We start from the raw sequence: 20778 nt of genomic DNA on the forward strand, positions 1-20778 counted from the left end.
CCCCATACACGTTTTAGCAGCTTCATATCCATTAACCTAAAAGAAAGAAAACTGCAGTGCATCTAAGCAGTACAGATGTCGTGTTTGTATTTGTCGTGTTTTTTTTTTTATTGGTCTTTCATAAATATTTTCAATGGACTACATTTCTTCGATTTAGTATGTACGTATATAGATTGGTCTGCATCAGCGCAGTCGTAGGAGTTTGCGTTCGCTCAAGCCCTGGTCCCAAAGCTAGCGTACCGATTCTTGTTGGGTAGTAACGTCGGGCTGCTGAGCAATTACCACGGCCCCGCCCCACTGTGTCCAGCTGGTGCGTTCCCACTACTCCACTGTAGGCGAAGGCTGCATACCTCAAACAGGGAGACGGTGCGGGGAAAATGGACCATGTAATTTCGCAATAATTCAAAACGGGGCTGTGGACATTTTCCCTGCCTAGAAACGCGTTTGACCATCGTTACAAAAGACGTCGCGTTGCGATGACGTACTTGTATGATGATGGTACTTGTATGACAGTACAGGCGTTTATTCCCAGAGGTCAAGCAATACGGAGTGAAATAGCAACTTCTCGAGATTTTACTCCTAAACACAATGGCTAATCTCCACGTCATTGAAGTTGTCAATTCTGCCTAGTACTTAGACAAGCGCGTGTTGACTATCATCCTTGACCGTCGGATGTTCAGTAACCTTGCATAGGAACACGGTCAATATTAATGTTTAGCTAATGCTATAACATACATGCATACATCTGGCCATTAGTACATTCGCAGTGGATCTTGTGGGGCAACACAACACTGACTAGATTTACAACCAAGACGAGCTGAAGAGCAGAGCTTTTTTTGCGAACATTCCTGTGTTATAAGCATATGTTGTGGACAGGTACAGCGCAAAGCTATAGTTGGAAACAGATGAGAGCAGGCGTGGCAAGGACGTCGCCAATGCCACCAGGCCATGGTACGGTCTGCAATCGTTTTAATTTTCGCCCTCTCGTAGCAAGGACGCACCCTCCAATGACATGGGCCTATAACCATGCCGAGGTCTTTTCGTGGTTAACGGTTCAAAATTAGAAACCTTCAGGTTAATAATAATCTTAATGAGTCAGAAAACCACCACTGTTCGAGTCAACATCCTTTTTTTATTAGTGACTTCAGGTAATTAGGGTGTCATTTTAACGCGCCTTTTCATAGATGATTTCTGTTAGAACTTTGATGCTTGGAAATACACATGTGGCCTAACTAAATACATTTTATACCTTGTTTCACGGAGTTCCTCTCCTACATTTTCAACCAGACTAAAATGTCCAACGTGAACCTATCTATGGATAGAAAATAACAAACGTATAATATGATATTCCTGTTGCACAAATACGTTTCAACAACATCCTACAGCAGTTAGGCATAGCTGCGTTGTCATTGTTTATGGCTTTCGTATACTTGTAACATATGAATATAAATAATATGAAACAAAAGAACAGCTCCGTACGTAAGTAGGCTTGTAATATATGAATATTAATAACATGAAACAAACGAAACAGCTCCTTGAGTAAGTTGAGGGAAGCCAAGGTTAGCCCCGCCCCTGGACACGCATCAGAAACTATGTATCATTGATTTTGCACATTAATATTTCAAATGAGTGCAGTGGGCCTTTCATTTATGAGCAACAAATCCGAATTTGCGCTCCAAATCCTGTTCTGAAGTGGGTAAATCACCTGGCAGGTACAGTGCATTGGACCCCTTGCCAAGTCTTGGTTAATTCAGGGGTCAACATGTGTTTGACATTCAGCATTATGAACATGTATATAGCAATATGTCGGTTATCAAGCCCTTCATTGAAACTTCAGAAGATATCTTTCAGTTTTCAATTATACTACTAGTACTATAATATGTCTGAAAGCCCACATAATGCCACATGTCCAGTGTGAATTGCCTTATTGACAAAGCAAAATGCACCAAACCTGCCAAAAAGGGCTGATTTACCCTTGTGAACTGGATTTGGGGTTCAACTATTTAACACTAATACCCTCTTGCATGATTTCATAATTTTATCAAAGTCAACAATTATTCCTCAACCACAAAGTTTCTTAAAGTCAACAAAATGTCATGCATATGCTCTTCTTTCATGCTTTCTTCTTATCTGCAACTGGTTAACTATATAAAAATAAACTAATGTAGAAGTAATGTTATATCTAACGTTTCTGTAGCACCATTCTTTCACTTACAAAATAACAAGTTTCCACAATCCTCTGTTTACAGCTTAAGACTTGTAGGCTGTTGGTCCTCTAACAAAAAAACAAAAAAAATTACGAAAATTAAATTTTGCAGTCAGTAAATCTGCAGAGTGGATGTGTCCTTTCTCCTGACCACTGCCTGACCTCAGTGTTCAAACTTTCTGCATCAATTAGCTTCTCTATCCTGCCACGAAGTCAGACAGGACAACTTTGTCAACAGTAACTTGGTAGCTGTAACCTGGTCATCTTTTCCATCAACAAACTTTGCTTCTTAACCAAAACACAAATTAGACCAGGTGTAAGTTATACCATGATCCTTGTAGTTATAACATGATCCTTTTCAGCCATTCTTTGCATCCGAGTCATTGACTATAATGACATCAGTCAACATTCCCATGTATGACAAAAGAATCCTAAATCCTGATACGACATTATTGGTATCATATATGGCACTTTAGGCTTTACCAATTCTTCTTTAGATAGAGATGGTACTTGTGATGGTTTGGAAAGAAAGGATAGCACTGGCTGTGACAAGCTTGAACCAAAGGCATCAAGTATGTTCACAGAAGAATAATGATCAACGGGAAAATCTTTGGAACACCAGCTCCTTCTCACAGAACTCCTTTGTATAATGTTTGACCTCCATCGTTGGAGCCTGTTTTTGACAGATTTCTACAAAAATTCCTTCCCTTCTGGCTGGAATTAACATCGGTAAACAAAGCTGACAGGCAGACGCCCTGCTAGTTCACCATGAGCGTGGACACTCCTGACGATAGTGGCAATCCACAAATTTAAAGATACGCCGCTGCAACTCCATGTTGAACTGTGGCCTCTGGAACAATGCCTGCCCCTCCTCCTGAAGAAACCGATCCAAAAGGCGGCATCCAACAGTCGAGACATATTCCTTTAACAACAACAGGGGAACAACATGTTCATATCACTTCACATAGAGCCCAACGTCTGGATGGGCTTACAGCAGTGGAGTTGTTCCCACAGCCTGTAAATGTTCACACAAGTTAGCAACACACACACAGAAGGAATGTTTGTACCACTTTTGGCCAATTCATGGCCCCCAAGATCATTTCTAAGGACTGTCAAGGCCCTGCCACGTGTCTTCATTTTCGTGTAAATAAAAACGGTTGCTAACTTTAATAACAACAGCGACATTTGCCAACAATGCATGATGGGTAACATATCTCACCAAACCCAGCACATCAAAGATTCGTCACACACAAAACAGAAGACAACCCTTAGTTAAGTGACTTTTCAAGGTAATATAAGAAGAGAAGAAAGTTGCGGAGACCAAAGAAATGAGCCAAAGAAGTAGTACAGGCTTTTTGGCCATAACCCTTAGATCTTTCATCACCTCAAACAGAAAAGACAAAACTTAGTTACGAACTACAAGAAGTTTCCTGTAGTCCCGTCAAAACTGTGGCTTTTCAAAGATAATAGAAGTGTCACCTTTGGGAAAGGAACTAGGTGGTACTCACAGATGATCAAGACACTGCTTAAATTAAAAGAAAGTCTCTTTCTGTTAAGTTAATCTCTTTACAGGGAAAGGAAATTTCAAGGATATGACCTCTGCTGCTTACACTTTAGCCAGAGGTAAGAAGGTTTTCAAGAGAGAGAGAAAGGAAGCAAGACTCACTTTATATGAATGGGTAAGAAATTGGCATTAAAAGTTGTTAGTGTTTTGCCTACTGCAGATGCAAAATCCTCCACATCAAGGCTTGGAAATGACTTAAAGCTAACAAAAACTAAAATTGTCATGCAGTTAAGAAATGAACGATTGAACAGCATATAGCAGTTGAAAGAGGAGAATATTGAACCTCAGAAAATAGATGCATAAATTTAAGAGCTCTCGTGGCACCCACTCAAGCTATAGATCATTTGGGCTAAAATTTTTTAAATATCACAAAATTAAGGAGTTACCACACAAAGTTGCAACTAAGCTTGACAAAGGCTAACCTCAGGTTACCACCTCAACAAGGATTCTGACAACCTCTACCACTCACTATTGGACAGGACTATTTGGTATGATGTTCAGAACCCAGTAAACAGTCACGTAAAAACATATAAGCCTTCAGACCAAAACACCAAACAAAAGACAAGGAATCAGTTTTCTACTGACATAACTACCTGAGGTCTGTTGGGACTGCATAAATGACCAGGAGAGAAACTTGAAACGGACAATGTACAAGAACCCTAATCGAATGGAAGTATCATGCAGGTTAATACCCTGAAAAGAACCTAGTGTAAGGCAACAGCAAGTGTAAAGGTGATGTAGCAACACTTTACACTCTAAATCTGACCCGGCATTTTCCCTTTATCTTTCTTCGCGGCACCCTTACCTCGGCTATCTGCCCGCACGTCCTCAAACGGCCCTCAATCTCCTCGCGTATCCGGCGAATGAAGATGTCGATCGGTCCTTGCTTGGGACGAGACACCGTCTTGAAACTCTTGGGTGGCGACTTCATTCCCGGGACGTACCCCTGATGAGAAGGAAGGGGAGGGGGTGGAGGTGGGGGAGGAGGCGATGGTGTATCCCAAATTCTCCCACCATCCTGTCTCATCCTGTTGATGCCATCTCCTCTTGCTTGGCTGTGCTGGGGCAGTCCCTGGTACCTGCGACCCTGCTGTGGTCCCATGTAAAGCCCTCCTGGATTGTTGGTGTGCGGCGGACCCATGCGAAACCCCGCTGCGCTGTTGGTGTCGTTTTGGCCACCCCGCTGTGGACCCACGCGAAATCCTGCTGGATTGTTCATGTCATTCCTGCAACCCTGCTGTAGACCCATGGGAAACCTGGCTGCAGGGTTGACGTCATTTCTGTGGCCCTGCTGTAAACCCATGCGGAATCCTGGTGGGTTGTTGACGTCGTTTCTGCGAGCCTGTAGTTGACCCCGGCCAGGGTGATATCCTGCTGCGTTGTTAACATTGTCCTTGCGGCTCCCGACCAGTGGCATGGCCCTCGCAACAGGAAACCGCGGCAGTCCAGGCTGTTGTTGTGGCGGTGGATAAGGGCAGAGCTGTGGTCGGGCTCCTGAAGGGTTCACACCTCGAAGGTTCGGCAGGGGGCCTTGGGAAGGTTCGCGGTACTCTCCAAGTAAGGAAGTTTGTTGGGGATTTCTTTTAAACTCCGCGGGTATAGAATTGGATGATAGTTGGAGACTGAGGAGTTCGGATATGTGTTGTGTGCCTCTCCTATCATGGACTTGTGCCTGCACTTGACTGCCATTATTGCCAAATTGCTGCATGTTGTCATGGGGCCTGGGTACATTGCGAGGCTGGTTGAAGACTTGGTTTCTGTTGTGCATTTCTCCGTTTTCTGCCCTGACATGTACTGCAGGATTTGAGCTGTGCATCTGGGCTGATGGCAAACTATTATTAAGTCTGATCTGCTGTGTTAGGTTTGCTTGACCACTTGTGCCCATGTAGGAAGTTATGTTGGCAACTTGGCCTCTGTCACTGGCATTCTCATTTTGCTTTCCCCGGGTTTCGGTGGTATCTAGACGGTTCAGGACATCAGGGTTGCACGAGTCTGCTCCAGGGCTGTCCTCCTCCTCTCCTTCTGGGTTGTACCCTGCCATCCTGTTCACCACGTTGGTGAGAGACGAGAAGTGCGTGTCCACGCTACACTGACTGGGAGGGCGCGGTGGCACCATTGGGGAATCCTCCTCCATCTCGTAGTCCGACATGCCGGACGTACTTCCGTCGACCACAACGTCCGTGCGCTGTAGCCAGCCCAGGATGGCGCTGTAGTACATCACCACGGTAAAGCACCCTCGGACCACTTGACCGATGAACTCCACGCCGTGTTTGAACCCGAAGCCGTCCTGCAGGGCCTGCTTCAATCTCGTGCGGCCCTCCGCATCCTCTTCCCGCAGGGCGGTGCTGTGCCAGAGTGTTATTGTGAGATGATTTCCCTCGAACTTCCCTTTCATCAGATCGTGCCCCAGAAATTGGAAGTGACGCTCCACGTAGAACTGCATCTCCGTAGCCTTCAGGTCGAAGGGCACAAACAGGTCCCAGCGCTTGCCTTCCTCAGGGTACAGGGGGATTTTGTACATCCCCTGAAGACAGCCGTGAAGGAAGACCTTTCGTGCCTCATCCTCCAGCTTGTTCCTTCCCAGGACATCAACCAGCGAAGATATAATCTCCCTCATGTCCTCCTCTCCGCTGGACCTGACGTCCAACAGTCCTCTCCGCATCATCTGCTCAGAGACCAGCGCCACCAGGCTCACCGTTTCATCTGACAGGTTCTGTTTCAGGATCTCCATCCACTGCTGGTCTAAATTAACTCCCATGCCTGCAAGGAACCAAGGAAGAAACATACTGATTCTACAACTTTGGAATCTCCTATATCTTCCTGATCTAAAATGGATTATTACTGCGCATACATACGTTATCATACATATATATATATATGACTTGTATATGCTATAATACAGCATTATTTCCCGCTATATATTTACACAATTTGTGTCAAAAGTGCCCCCTGGCAGAACCTTTCTAAATGACATACAATATGATCAAGAAGGCATCTATTTTTCCAAATTTCTACTACTTGTTGTTCCTTAGGACAGAGTCTTAACATACACATCTGCTCACAGCAAAAACTATTGCCGTCCAGTTAATGACTAGTGTTTTGTGTCTGTTCCAGAAACTGTACCTTTAATGGTGTCCATCAGGGTGAAGTAATCCTCGGCATTCTCTGCCTTAAGAGTCACGGCGGTTAGAATCTCCTGCAGAAGGCAGCGGCGTTCCTCAAAGACAGGTCCAAGAGACTCGGGGGGACACTGCCAGCTGTCATCTGGAACAGGGAAAAATTGAAATTACGTCGGTGAAGGTTAGACATCCAGGTAATAAGAAAGTAAACTGACACTGAGGAAAGGTAGTGGATGCTACCTGAAACTTCTGACCGTTTCCAAAATAATATCCAGTTGCTTGAGTAACTGTTTTTTGGCGTAAAATTGGAATTAGTCTCTCCAAACACTACAGAATATGTTAAATCATTCTTTCACCACTAATACATGCACTGCAAAAAGGTTTGTGGTTGGCTCTTCAGGTTTGGAATATAAGATTTTTACCTTCAGACAGTCTCTCCTCACCTCTACCCTTTAACACCTCGAGGGCCGACCCGACGTTGTCAGACTTCAGGCACATCTGCAGCGCTGCGTTGGACACCCTCCATCGGTCCTCCTCACTCCAGGCATCACTCAGGCCGGGCAGCTCGTCGTACAACATGCTGTGTTCATGCATCAGGTACAGCATGTAGAATCCTGCGAAAAACAACATCTTTTGATTAAGTGTTTCTTTCGGCACTGCATTTCAGTGGTTTTTCATTCTATACACATGTCCCAACACGTTAGAACATATTCTGCTAGTTCATAAAGACGCTGAAGAAGAGTGGTGGATGTCACTCGAAATGTCTGTAATTTATCCAGTAGCATAAGTATTGTTAACCTGGATGTCTAACTTTCATCAATGCACCCATCTACATTGTACAAAAAAAAATAGTTGCTGGACTTGTTGACAGCCATTTTCAGACAACTGGCAGAGAAAATGCAGTCGGAACTCAAACAGCTTATGGCTGCTAGATTGTCATCCCCACCTTGTTCCCATGCTTCCCTCTGCCTTGCTTCCAGGAGCAGCGACACGGCAACCCGCCCGAGAGGGACGATGTCCTCCGTGTACAAGATTATCCCATCATCCTCTCCTGTGGAGATTACAGTACAATGAAAACATAGCACAACATGCATGTATTGTGTGGGGTACAAATACAGCCAATCCATTTTGTTTGTAGATAGACTTCACAATAAATTTACGAACGGCTTGCATAAACATATTGACTCTGACTTGCCTTCTTGGAAAAGACCACGAAATCCTGCATCATAAGTGAAACTATGACATTGTTTTTTAATTGTTCCAGTACAAGGAAAGAAAATTTAGCGGTTTAGTGTGTTATTATTGAAAACAGCTGATACAGCAGCCCTACCTGAGTAACCCAATGTTTTCACCATGGCATGAAACACCTCGGAAAAACACTCCTGTGAGCTGACTGCATCACATAGGGCCCGTAACACGTCCACATTGCCGCTGCTCTCGGTACCAACTGTGGTCTTCATGCTGGTGTATAACATCCCCAGCTGCTTGCCAAGTTCCTCCATAGGCACCCTTGACTTTGCCAAAAGCTGGACAGAACATGAACCGTGACACGATACAGAGGATGCAACTTGCTTCTGATGCAAAAATCTTTTGTCTTAGACTCACCAGCTTATGATTAACAGGTGGAATCTGTGACTTCTAGTTTCTTACGCTCACTCACTCACTCACTCACTCACTCACTCACTCACTCACTCACTCACTCACTCACTCACTCACTATTCAGGTTTTGATTCATATTAAGCTGTTCATAAGAAATATTTACTACCTGTGCTGTAAATGAAACAGTAATGTACTCCTCAGTACTCAAGAGTGCCAGGTCTCACCTGTACAGAACAGATATCAGAACTCACCTGGAAGCGCTGTATGAAGCTCTCCATGGTGTAATGTGGCTGTGGGTTAACAATGCCCAGGGGGGTATGGGAACGACTTGGCTCCTGCAGTACAGTACCACACGCCCCATCTGACCACAGGGATTGGCCGGGCTTGTCCTGGCTCCCAGTCGGACGATCGGCAGGACGAGGGCCCGCCGCGTTCTTCGGGTCGGCCCTTGCCGTTTCCATGGCGATGCCCCTGCGCTCGGACTGGACGCGGCTGAAGTGCCGGTGGTGCCTGTCGTCCACGTCCTCCTCACTGGTGAGACTGTCCCGGGACGGTGGACGGTCCGGCCCGGCCAGGCAGCTGTCCACCAGCAACAGAACGTTATCTCCCGGCCGGACGTTACACTCGTCATACTGCAACGGGACAGGGACTCAAAACTATGACAAGACCCAGAACTGTAGGTCTTGTTGCAGTGATAACCGCTTACGAAGATCAAGTTTTGCTGACGAAGCCAGCAAGCACAACAAGAACGAAACAGAATTATCTTTCCACAGCCTATGGCCTCATTCACAACAACGTGAAATGTGCATTTTTTTTCCTGCTGTCAATCCATTTGAAAGGCCACTACCATAAAAACTGGCAAATTCTAACAAGTCTGAAAAGTGGACATTAACTTTGGTCCTCAATAAGAGAAATACGAAGCATCTTTAAAGTAAATTGCAGGTGAAATACATTTGACCTCCCCATGCCCTTTGACCCTACTGACCTTATCCATGAGCTGCCTGATGGCCAGGATATTGTTGTAGTCTCCATGATGCTGAATCAGCTCACACAGCACATTCTCATTGGGCTGGCAATTCAACAGAAACAAACATTGTCAACAAGTTAGTACCAAAAAATTGGCACCAAATATCAAAATCACAGTTCCAGCACTTGATCATTTACTGACTTAGTTTAATGAATTTCTAGATTTCTTCTTACTGTCTGAATAGATTATTTTTCTTATCGCTGAATTTCTTATCATGAGTAAACAATAGTAAGGCCAAACCGATTTAATCTTATGGATGACATCCGCGCGCGCATTGATTTTCGCCCGATCTCAAAAAAAAAAAAGATCACGTATTCCGAGGCTCTGGCCTGGCTTTAGGCCTGGGTAGTGCATGGTGGTGATAACTCTGGTTGACGGCAGCCAGGCTACCGAAGCGCCAAGACTCAAGAACTCAGTACATACGTACAGCAGTGTCGATTCATATATTCCGCAAAAATCCAGCATGTGTCGGCCTGTCGTATACGTCGCTATGTAATGCGCCAAATTCACAATACCAGGTTTGTATTCCTGTGGTTTTGTAGCATTTTTATTTTTGGCCGGATTTTTATTTTTTTCGCCCGCGCGCACTAGTTTGGGGGTCTTCAGAGGATGTCATCCATAAAATTAAATCGGTGTGGCCTAAGAGTAGCTCACCATGATGCCCTTCTGTAGCACCAGAAGAAGGACCTCTTGCAGATAACCCCAGCACTGCATGCTTAACAGGTTATCAGTCAGTTCATCCACGATGACAGTCAGCTCCCCAGAGTTCCTACAGTGGCAACAGATAAGCCAAACCATGTCTATTTACTGGATTACACCCATAGTAGATAGAGGTAAGGTATACTTGCGAATGCCTGTATTTTTTTCCTGCTTGAAGGTATCAATTCACCTATGATATCATGCTTTCTACCTTCGTAAGTTTAAGTGCTGTCTTTGGAAGCGGAAATTAACACTATTTGCATCATCTATATGTTTCCCAGCCAAATCCTCTATTAAAAAACAATAAGGAGATTGCCCTTAAGGAATCTTGCTAGTCTGTTCACTAGAAATGTCTTCTTACCAATTTCTCAATTTCCTGAACGTTGCCACAGCTTCTGCCGTGTCGCCAGCCTGGATGAGTAGACGGATGTAGTCTCTGTACACGGTGAGGGGAACAGCCAGGCCTTTCCCTGAGACGTAATCTATCAGATCTCGCGCCATCTGCAGGAATAAACAAGACACCAAAAATTCAAACTTTGCTGAAGTATTTGGGGGTATTTATGGCCACAGACCTCTGGGAAGTGTTTTGGGTTTCTGTGAACTGTGGAGAGGATTGGATGACGGGGGTCGTGTGGTGCAATGGCAGAGTGCTTGACTCAGAACCAAAAGGTCCCAGGTTCAAGTTCTGACATGCCACTGATCTTGTGCCCTTGGGAAAGGCACTTTACACAACTTTCCTCACATACCTTAAGTGAAAATGAGTACTGTCCTATCCTGTATTTCTTTCTATGTGTGGGACACAACACCAGCAACAGCTGCCTGTGTCCAACATGTATTGTATTGTTACAATTTCAATAAATCAAATCTCTACAAAGTACTTCCCAACTTGCTCCACATACCGCCTTCTTACAACCACACACATGCACAGTTTCCAATAGGTCTCACACAGAAACTATGACTTCATGGTGAGAGTGCGAGACAGGGTATGTCAAAACCTGTTAGTAGAAAATGTGTCTTGAGCACACAAATCAAACTGCTGTACTTACTGCCTTACTGGTCAGCCTATGGTCGAACTTGCAGCCATGATACTGCATACTGCAGCCTTGCAATGACAGGAAATGTTGTCGGCAGTAACCGAAGGGCAGTGGCAGGCATCTGTTTCCATGTCTGCTGGAAAAAAGAAGAAACAGCTAAAAAAACGAATTCCTTACACTAACTTTCAGGTCCTTCTTGCTAAACTCTGGTTTAGCTCTGGTTAAAATGAGATTGCTTGTCATGCTGTTCTATCTGCTGCTCGTCCTCCCTGCCTGTACCTGTACCTTGTAACCATGGTTACAGGGAACTCACCTGTCATACTGTGCTGTTTGCTGCGCAGCTCCCCTGCCTGTGTTTCTCTCCATCTCCATGGGTCTGGTACCTTCTCTAGTGCTGAAATATCAGAAAGGAACACGTTAAACCTTCATTGCTCTGCGGCTGTCTGAGATGATAATTTATTCAACCAAAAATTTTAAACAGTCAAGGTCACATTAACATCCCTTTAGGATGCAGTGGCGTCGGTGGCGCAACGGTTAGAGCGTTGGACTCGGAACCGAGAGGTCCCGGGTTCGATACTCACCGTGGCCCGACGTTGTGCCCTTGGGAAAGGCACTTTACACGACTTCCCCACCTATACGGTGGAGTGACGCCCACCGAGCCTTATAAGGCTAATCTGTCTGTCAGGGTGCCAAAAACACCTTACGGATTTGGTGCGCCGATGTGACAACATCTCATATTGGCCACTGAGAACCGTAAAATTTTTTTTTTTTTTTTTTTTTAGGTATGCAACCACTCATGTATCTCCTAAGGACAAAATATTTGACAGATCAGTCAAAGAATTTCATACTATAATATTAGATAAGCTTTATGAGTTTTGTTATCTTTAAAATCATTCTTTTACATCTTGCATTATATTCCAATCAATCAGGCCTAGTCATACATGCAGTTGCTCAACAACAATTGCTGTCTAATGGGAAAGGGGGTATGAAGAAGAGTTAACCCTTGCCAGACATTGAACATCCCTAACCTGACAGCAGTCCTGAGTCGCTTGGGACTAGACAGCCCTGCAGTCTGTGTCTCGTCTTGTGCTGTGGTACCATGCATGGCTACACCCTTCCTCTTCATCAGTGTTCTCTGTGGCAGCTTGACGATCAGTCCCCCTTGTGTTCTGTGCACCCTGACGTCTGTCTGGTCTGGCAGGCCTGGGGAGCTACTGGCCCCTTCTGCTGGGTTACAGACTACAGGAGACGGCTTCTGACGGTGTGCCTGCTGAACACTGGGAAGACTGGTGGTGTTCTTAGCTGCAGGGCTGTTGTCCAACTGGGTGTCCCTTAAGATCACATGAGACAAGATTATGTAACACAAATCTGAGCCTTTTGGTAGTGACTCAGAGTTTTTTTCCATCACACAGCACAGTAGAGGGTCCTAAACTGTTGTGTCCAAAACAAATTGTAATAAGACTCTCTGATTCTTCCTGAGAAGCAAGGTCTACAAGTAAGGTACTTAGTAATACATAATCTCAGCTTTTTCAAATTATCTTCTTGACTTATGGTATACAAACCAAGGCCAACCTGGATGTTTCATTCTCCCCATCATCATCAATCAAGAACCAGGAATCCTCATCTCTGCTCACAAACAGCGAGATGGCGTCATCATTATCACTGCATCCTGCAAAATGAGGGGGTCAACTGTAAAATCTTTCATAGCATGGTCACTACTTCAAGAGGCTAGCTATGTGCCTTCATAGAAGTGTTTCAGAGACATAATTTCATTAAACACAATGCTGATCACTGTCCATAGCCTTCATGTTCCATCACTTTTCACGACTTCCCAGAGCAATCCACTACTCTATGCAATTTTCAATGACTGCCAAAATTCCAGTACCATCCAAAAACTTAATGAATTAATTTCCTGGTGCCCCTCTTGTCATATGCAACATGAAATCCTGGACCTATGTATCACAGCATTCTGTGACCAAACAAACTTTCCTTACCTGCAGGACTGCTCCTCTGCAGAATGGCACTGCCAGTTGCAAGAGAAACCCACGACTTCTGTGGAGATGGTACCATTGTCCTCTTCACCTCTCTCTTCGTCCTGTTCAGCTTCACCTGGAGATCCTCAGGCATGCCAAACTTCACCTTTCTCACAGATGTAGGCTCAGGAGTTGTAGCAACCTCCTTCTCTTCACTCTCACTCTCAGAAAGGGTTGCGGAGCATCTGGTGGTGTCCACGGTGATGTACGACTGGCCGAAAGACCGTGTCTTGTCAACACTGTTTCCCGTGTAAGGAGAACTGCTGGCTACAGCTTGTCTGCCTTCGTAACCAGCATCTGAGCTCCCGAAAGGGGAGGAACGTGGCGATGCCGTGCTCAAAAATGGACTACAAGCTGACAGACTCGTTTCAGCAGTTCGTGGTGATGTTCCCAAGGAAATCAGTCTCAGGTTGCTGCCATCATTGCCTGGGCTCGACGCGTAAGAGACTTCTGGTTGGGTTGTTCGAGTGAATGGTGAAGAACTGCACACAATGGGGCTGAGCGAGGGTGCCCTAGCATCACGAGGAGCAGGCTGGTTCTCCTTGGAATACGCAGGGGTTGATGTGGTGCCAATTACTGATGGACTGCCATGTCTGCTAAGCATTGACGGGGTGCTGAACTCAAAACCTCCCACTGGAGCGTGTTGACTGTCTGTATTGCTGCTTATACTTCCTGCCACACGGGCTAGGTAACTTCTGAAAACACGGGGGCTCCCAGTGGCAGCCTCTTCCTGTCGTCTCATACTTCTATGAACTCCTTCTGATGTAGACACATCTTTGTCAGACTTAGTGGTACTGTTTGCTACCTTATAGTCATTACTACCTGGGCTTAGTGGAATGAATGGAGTTGATGCTGCTGGTTTTTGATGGTGTGACTTGTGCACTTTCTTTGGCATTTTGGATGAATTCTGCTTCCTCTTGCCTGGCTTTGTTAACTGTTGTAAGCTTTCAGAACTTGAGAATCCCTCATTGATAGCTTCGTCCTCTTGAGACTTTCTAGGTGGTGACAGCTTTGGTGACTTCTGTGTCACATCTCCCAGCTGTGGTGGGTCGTCTCCCAGCTGTGGTGGGTTGTTTGCTGGCTGTAGTGCAGTCTTTTTTCTCACCTGTGGTGAGTTCTGTTCCACTCGTGGGGATTTCCGCTTGACCTGTTGGGATTTTGGTTTCACCTGTGGTGGCTTTTGTGGTGGGTTGTCTCCCAGTTGTGGTGGGTCGTGTCCCAGCTGTGGTGGGTCTTGTCCCAGCTGTGGTGGGTCGTGTCCCAGCTGTGGTGGGTCTTGTCCCAGCTGTGGTGGGTCGTGTCCCAGCTGTGATGGGTCGTGTCCCAGCTGTGGTGGGTCGTCTCCCAGCTGTGGTGGGTTGTTTGCTGGCTGTGGTGCAGTCTTTTTTCTCACCTGTGGTGAGTCCCGTTCCACTCGTGGGGACTTCCGTTTGACCTGCTGTGATTTTGCTGTTACCCTTGGTGACTTTGGTTTCACCTGTGGCAGTTTTGGCAGTGGGTCACCTTCAAGCTGTGGTTGGTCGTGTCCCAGCTGTGGTGGGTTGTCTCCCAGCTGTGGTGGGTCATCTCCCAGTTGTGGTGGGTTGTCTCCCAGTTGTGGTGGGTCATGTGCCAGCTGTGGTGCAGTCTTTTTTCTTACCCGTGGTGAGTTCTGTTCCACTCGTGGGGACTTCCGCTTGACCTGCTGTGATTTTGCTGTTACCCTGGGTGATTTTGGTTTCACCCTTGGTGATTTTGCCTTTTGTGGCTTTTGTGGTGGGTCGTGTCCCAGCTGTGGTGGGTCTTGTCCCAGCTGTGGTGGGTCGTGTCCCAGCTGTGGTGGGTCTTGTCCCAGCTGTGGTGGGTCGTGTCCCAGCTCTGGTGGGTTGTCTCCCAGCTGTAGTGGGTTGTCTCCCAGCTGTAGTGGGTTGTCTCCCAGCTGTAGTGGGTCGTCACCCAGCTGTGGTGGGTCGTGTCCCAGCTGTGGTGGGTCATGTCCCAGCTGTAGTGGGTCGTCACCCAGCTGTGGTGGGTCGTGTCCCAGCTGTGGTGGGTCGTGTCCCAGCTGTGGTGGTTTGTTTGCTGGCTGTGGTGCAGTCCACTTCACTCGCAGTGTCTTTTTTCTCACCCGTGGTGAGTTCTGTCTCACGCGTGGGGACTTTCGTGACTTTGCTTTCATCTGTGGTGATTTTGGTTTCACCTGTGGTGGCTCTTGTGGTGGGTTGTGTTCTAGCTGTGGCGTGAGATCTGAAAGTTGTGGTGAGTTCTGTGTTGAGTTCTGTTCCGCTGGTAGCAAGGTCTGTCCAGCCTGTGGTATGTTGGTTTCCAGCTGGGGAGAGTTCTGTTCTTGCTGTGGTGGCTCTTTTTCAAGAGGCGAGTCCTGTCCCACCAGTGGTGAGTCCTGTCCCACCTGTGGCGAGTCCTGTCCCACCTGTGGCGAGTCCTGTCTCACCTGTGGCGAGTCCTGTCCCACCTGTGGCGAATTCTGTCCCACCTGTGGCGAATTCTGTCCCACCTGAGGAGAGTTCTGACCCACCTGTTGTGAGTCCTGTCGCAACTGTGGCGAGCTCTGTCCCACCTGTGGCGAGCCCTGTCCCACCTGTGGCGAGCCCTGTCCCACCTGTGGCGAGTCCTGTCCCACCTGTGGCGAGTCCTGTCCCACCTGTGGCGAGTCCTGTCCCACCTGTGGCGAGTTCTGTCCCACCTGTGGCGAGTCCTGTCCCACCTGTGGCGAGTCCTGTCCAAACTGTGGTGAGTCCTGGGCCACCTGTGGCGAGTTCTGTCCCACTTGTGGCGAGTTCTGTCCCGTCCTTGATGCTGTCCGTCCCCCACGCCGTGTCTTTTTCCTCACACATGGTGAGTCCTGTCCCCCACGTGGGGACTTTCGTCGGACCTGTGGTGAGTTCGCTTTCACCTGTGGCAAACTTTGTTTCACCTGTGGCAAGTTGTGCCTCACACTTTCAGACTTCTCTGATTGCACCTGTGGTGAGTTCTCTTCAACTCTTGGGCAGTCAGATTGCATCTGTGGTGATTTTTGTTCAACTCTTGGGGAGTCTGTTGTCACACGTGCTAATTTTTGTTCAACCAGTGGGGCATTTGGTTTCATTCTTGATGATTTTCGTTTCAGCTGTGGCGAGTTCTGACCATTCTCTGAGTAGTCTTGGCCCACACCCTGCGATCCAGGTTCCACTTGAGTGCTCCTTCCAGACTTCTTCCTCAGCCTAGCCGATTGCCGTTTCTTCTGCTGTGGCTTCCTTCTTCCTCTTCCAGTTTTCTCTGATGTTGAAGCTTCAAGCTGAGAAGATGCCCTTGTAGGAACTTCATGAACAGTTTGCAAGACATCATATTCTCCACTTTTGGCACATTGTGAGGGGCATTCCATATCTGCTACTTCCAATGTCTTATCACTCTGCATTTCAGCAATGTCCACAGGCATTGCAAGTGTTTCAAAGGATGACAACAACATGTCTACTTCCAAGTCTTCAATCACTGACGGACTTGTTACAACTTGAGGGTTTTTGGAAAGTGGGTTGTTGTTTTTTTCAACGTCTGTTTTGTCCAGTTCTATGCCGTCCTGAGTCACTTGAGTCTCACCTCTCCTTGCATTTTCTTGACTTTCCTGCGAAGACTCTGCTTCTGAGATGTGTTCCGTACCTCCTTTGTTGTGATCGTGACCATCTAGCTGACTGGGGAAGGTCTGTACTAGAGCTGGGGAATCAAGCAACAGTTTAGGAGGGGAAAGGTCTACATTATTCTGTATGCCTGCCTCTAGCAAGAGCTGAGTAGGTGACATGCAGTTGGAGATGCTGTCAGTTTGGGGAATGTTACAATTGGGTTGTCCTGCCATAGGAAGCTCGGGTTGTAAGGTTGGCATGGACAGCTCAGCTTGTGGGCTTGTTATGGGCACCTCAGGTTGTCCATTCAGCAGTTCAATATAACTATACTCAGTCTCAACCAGAGGAGGCTGACTCAGGCTGGAACAGCTGTTTGCAAGTGTGGCTGCTTCAGTGTTACCATTCAAGACATCATACTCTGGTGAATATGTGGACGTTTGGTGTTCCTCGTCCAGCTCCGACAGTTCCTGCACGCTCTTCAAAAGCACGGAATAGGAGGCATTACTGTCTGGGGACGATGCCCTTGACAACTGGGTAACATCAAAAGTGTCAACTGGAGGTACAGTTTGTTTCGGGTGGTCCGAAGTTGTTGGGACTGTGAGAGCTGTCGTAGGAGTATTTACAAATAGTTCAGCTACAGCTACAGGCTGTGTTGAGACTGTACCAGAGGTGTTTGAACCCGTCTCAGAAAAGATGTCCCAGACATTACGGCTACTGTCTGATGTTCCAGGCTGCTCTGGTGAAGAAGACGGCACTACCTCTTGAGGTGTGTCAGAAGAAGTTGTAGTAAAGGGGCCATTTCTTAGTCCATAGTCCATAGTGTTGTTCCTGTAGGGAAATGTCAGAGGGTTTGGAAGTGGAGAAAGGTTTGGTTGTGCTGTATCTTTGGCATCTTCTTTTGGCTCCTTCTTTATCCAAGCAAACTCCAAGGAAGAGTCCTGCTGTCCTTCTCTCACCTTCCTCTCCCGTTTTTTCTTCCTCCTTCCTTTACTGGATTGTCCTGATATCTTTGTGTCACTTTCATCCTCAGAACTGTCAATAAGAATCACATCTTGCTGCTGAGTTAGCTCGAAGGGATTTCTGCACTCCGAGAGTATTGTCTCCACTGGGACCGTATGACTTGGAACAGGAGAGAATAGTCCACTACTTGTTGGTACTTCATCCTGCTCTGTCCTACTGTCTCCTGGTCTTTGATTTGCGCTTCCCTTTAACAGATTACGTAGACCAAGGAGACCACTGGAGTCCCCAAATTTACCTAAAGCACCTACGTCCGTTTCTACCTTCACTGCAACAGTTGATGACTCTGTGGATTCTTCCCCGGAGGTCCCGAGGTAAGCTTTTGTTCCTGATTTTCTCTTTCCTGCACCCTTCTTCTTGCTTTTTGGCGTTCTCTCCTTGGCAGCAGGGGACCCCCTGTCTGGGGAAGGTGAGTTGGAGGGAGTCCTGATCATGCCAACTCTGGACAGCTCATCTTCCTGTGCTTGCGACAAGCGGTCCAGGTACACAATGGGGGTACCGAAACCTAACTGATCACCAGGAAAAACCGGAGAAGAAGAAGATGAACTTTTCAGTATGGAAGCAAGAGGTCGAACTGGGGTTGATGACGCTGAAGAAGTCCATGATCCCTGTGTTGTGTTGATGTTGCCTGGAAGTAGAACAAAGAAATTCACTGAACCTTGGAGATGCAAACTCAAAATCACGTTACCTGATTATCTACATTATTTACATTTTTTTAGTTTCATCTGTAAATGAACATCAACAGTGGACCATACAGCAAATAAAATAACTGATGAACATAAGTAAAATTAAAAAACAGATCATTCACTGATTTAATGGATTGTGCAAGACGTTAATCATTATGTATGACTTGCTTGTCACCACCGACAGCTTACCTGTACTGTTATTGAAGTTAGCTACACCACGGAACAGCGCTGTTCCTCCTGGATCTGACACAGCACTGCGGACACTCTGGACAGGACTGTCTTTGGGACGGCCTGTATCATAACCAAAATGAAAACAAAATAACAAACATGATTATATCAAACCTGTGTGGCAGTCCACTGGTGGATACAAAGAACACCAGGCTATGTGGGTCTACTTAACAGTTTCACTTACAGAGCTGGAAATACCCACCTGCAGTTTGCATGTTTTAAAAAGATAGAAAGCCTGTAAGTGCAGGTAAGTGCAGTTTGGCAAGCTAAAAGAATGCAGGCTTTCTATTATGAATCACATTTTGTGGAAAACGGACAAATATCATCTCAAACTAGTATCTTCTCTTGTCTGTGATGTTAACCTTATTTTTTTTAGACAATACTAAGGCTTCTAAGTGTGACATGGAATGATTTACTACTGCAATGATTTATTCTGCAACTTGTGTCTCAAACCATCACATTTACATGTGTGCAGAAAGGCACCTGGCGTGCTGTGTGTTTCCGTGACGTCTGTAGCTGCCCCAGGTGCTGCGGAGCTCCTGGCAGCTGTCTGCTGGCCCAGCCGTCTCCGCCTCTTCTCAGCCATGATCTCCTCAAATGACTTCACTTTCACATCACCATAGCCTTCATCTACAGGGGTACGTCAGGGTCAGAGTTCACAGGTCAAAATTTAAAGTGATCAGATGACATTTGAACTATCTCAGTGAGAAACCTTAGGTTTACATGTATTTAACTACTACCTCTTTTCACTCTCTAGAAGTAACGTTATGTTGCAAATTGCATTTTATATATAATAAAGCTCAATGTTTACAACAACTTCCTTTCTCAAAGTTTAATCTTTTAATCTCTTGCTGTCTAGCCCCATAAATCCCAATACAAATTGTAGCCAAATGACTACCTTAGCAGACTGATGGTTAAAATAGTAGGTCTAAATCTACATACAAATGTATCTGTTCCACAGGTATCAAAGTAGTATTTCTGCATATGAAAAGTGCATCAATTCACACTCAGCTAACACTCTTCATCAAATTATATGCTAATCAGGGGGTCTGTGTCATGTTGTGGATGGGTTATCACACTTTTCATCAGAGGTAAAAGATCTCATGCAAAGTTTATTTTTGCTTTGTCAAAGGTTAGGAATGGATGCACAAACAATTATACAACCCATATGCTGCTCAACTCAAAATCGCTCAAATAGCATCCTTATTTGCATATCTTGCTTGACGGAGCAAAACTTTCGTCAACCAACTGTCAAACCGTCTGATCCTTTTCTTTTCACAACAACAGAGCATCTTACCCCGGACAGTTGCATGAACTATGAAAGAAGTTAAGATTACAAACATATTTCACAACATCCACCTTGTTTCTCCTGTTTGATGGTGACGGTCCCGCGGGTGTTGACCTGGCATGCCTCGGCGGGGTTGCCCCTGGCCCTGCTGTCCCGCCATCGAGCCCCGCTGCGGCCGCGCCCCCTCCATCCTCCACCTTTGCGCGTCATTCTCGATAAGAGCCGATACTCTAACTCTTCTAAACCTCAAGTTGTACTATGTTGTCTCTCGCGTCATTTTTCCGTCTTTCTATGTAAGAAAACTAACGGCCCAAAGAGACCTCCAACCTCCCGCGGTCTCCAAGTTTACAAGAAATGGAGCGGAATCATGGGAGATTTGGAGTATTCCAACTATTTGTGGAAGACAAGAGCAAAATTTGTGAAGGATGTATATAAAATTCTACTCAATCGTCGATTACTTTTACGAATATATATATTTTTCTTTACCTAATATTGATGTTTTGTGTATTCTTTGACAAAATCTCAAAATAAACCCTTTTATAAACTTTTTAATAGTTCAAGGACAACCATCTTTAGAGTAGCATGATCCAAAACAATAACTTTATTTCTATTTTGGGAGGGAATCTACCCGCTTTATAGAAAACTTTATAGCTAATTTGTGAATTGAAGTTGGACTTGATATCAT

At 45.9% G+C, this 20778-nt stretch overlaps 1 protein-coding gene across 1 annotated transcript; it reads right to left on the bottom strand.

The window, feature by feature from the left end:
• Nucleotides 1-2969: 2969 nt before the first annotated feature.
• On the bottom strand, nt 2970-20367 carry LOC109471420. The gene is made up of 19 exons (XM_019770705.1): nt 20165-20367; nt 19289-19435; nt 18767-18868; nt 14460-18519; nt 13243-14225; nt 12821-12917; nt 12277-12579; nt 11562-11642; nt 11261-11381; nt 10576-10715; nt 10170-10284; nt 9474-9557; nt 8740-9120; nt 8220-8415; nt 7836-7940; nt 7333-7503; nt 6894-7034; nt 4576-6530; nt 2970-3128 (listed from the first exon to the last, which is right to left on the bottom strand). Exons 1-19 carry the CDS (start codon nt 20301-20303, stop codon nt 2970-2972), a joined length of 9480 nt encoding a protein of 3159 aa, XP_019626264.1. The 5' UTR covers nt 20304-20367.
• Between the last annotated feature and the right edge of the window lie 411 nt (nt 20368-20778).

Source organism: Branchiostoma belcheri, unplaced genomic scaffold, assembly GCF_001625305.1.
Source record: "Branchiostoma belcheri isolate BF01 breed outbred unplaced genomic scaffold, Haploidv18h27 scaffold25, whole genome shotgun sequence".
NCBI lineage: Eukaryota > Metazoa > Chordata > Leptocardii > Amphioxiformes > Branchiostomatidae > Branchiostoma > Branchiostoma belcheri.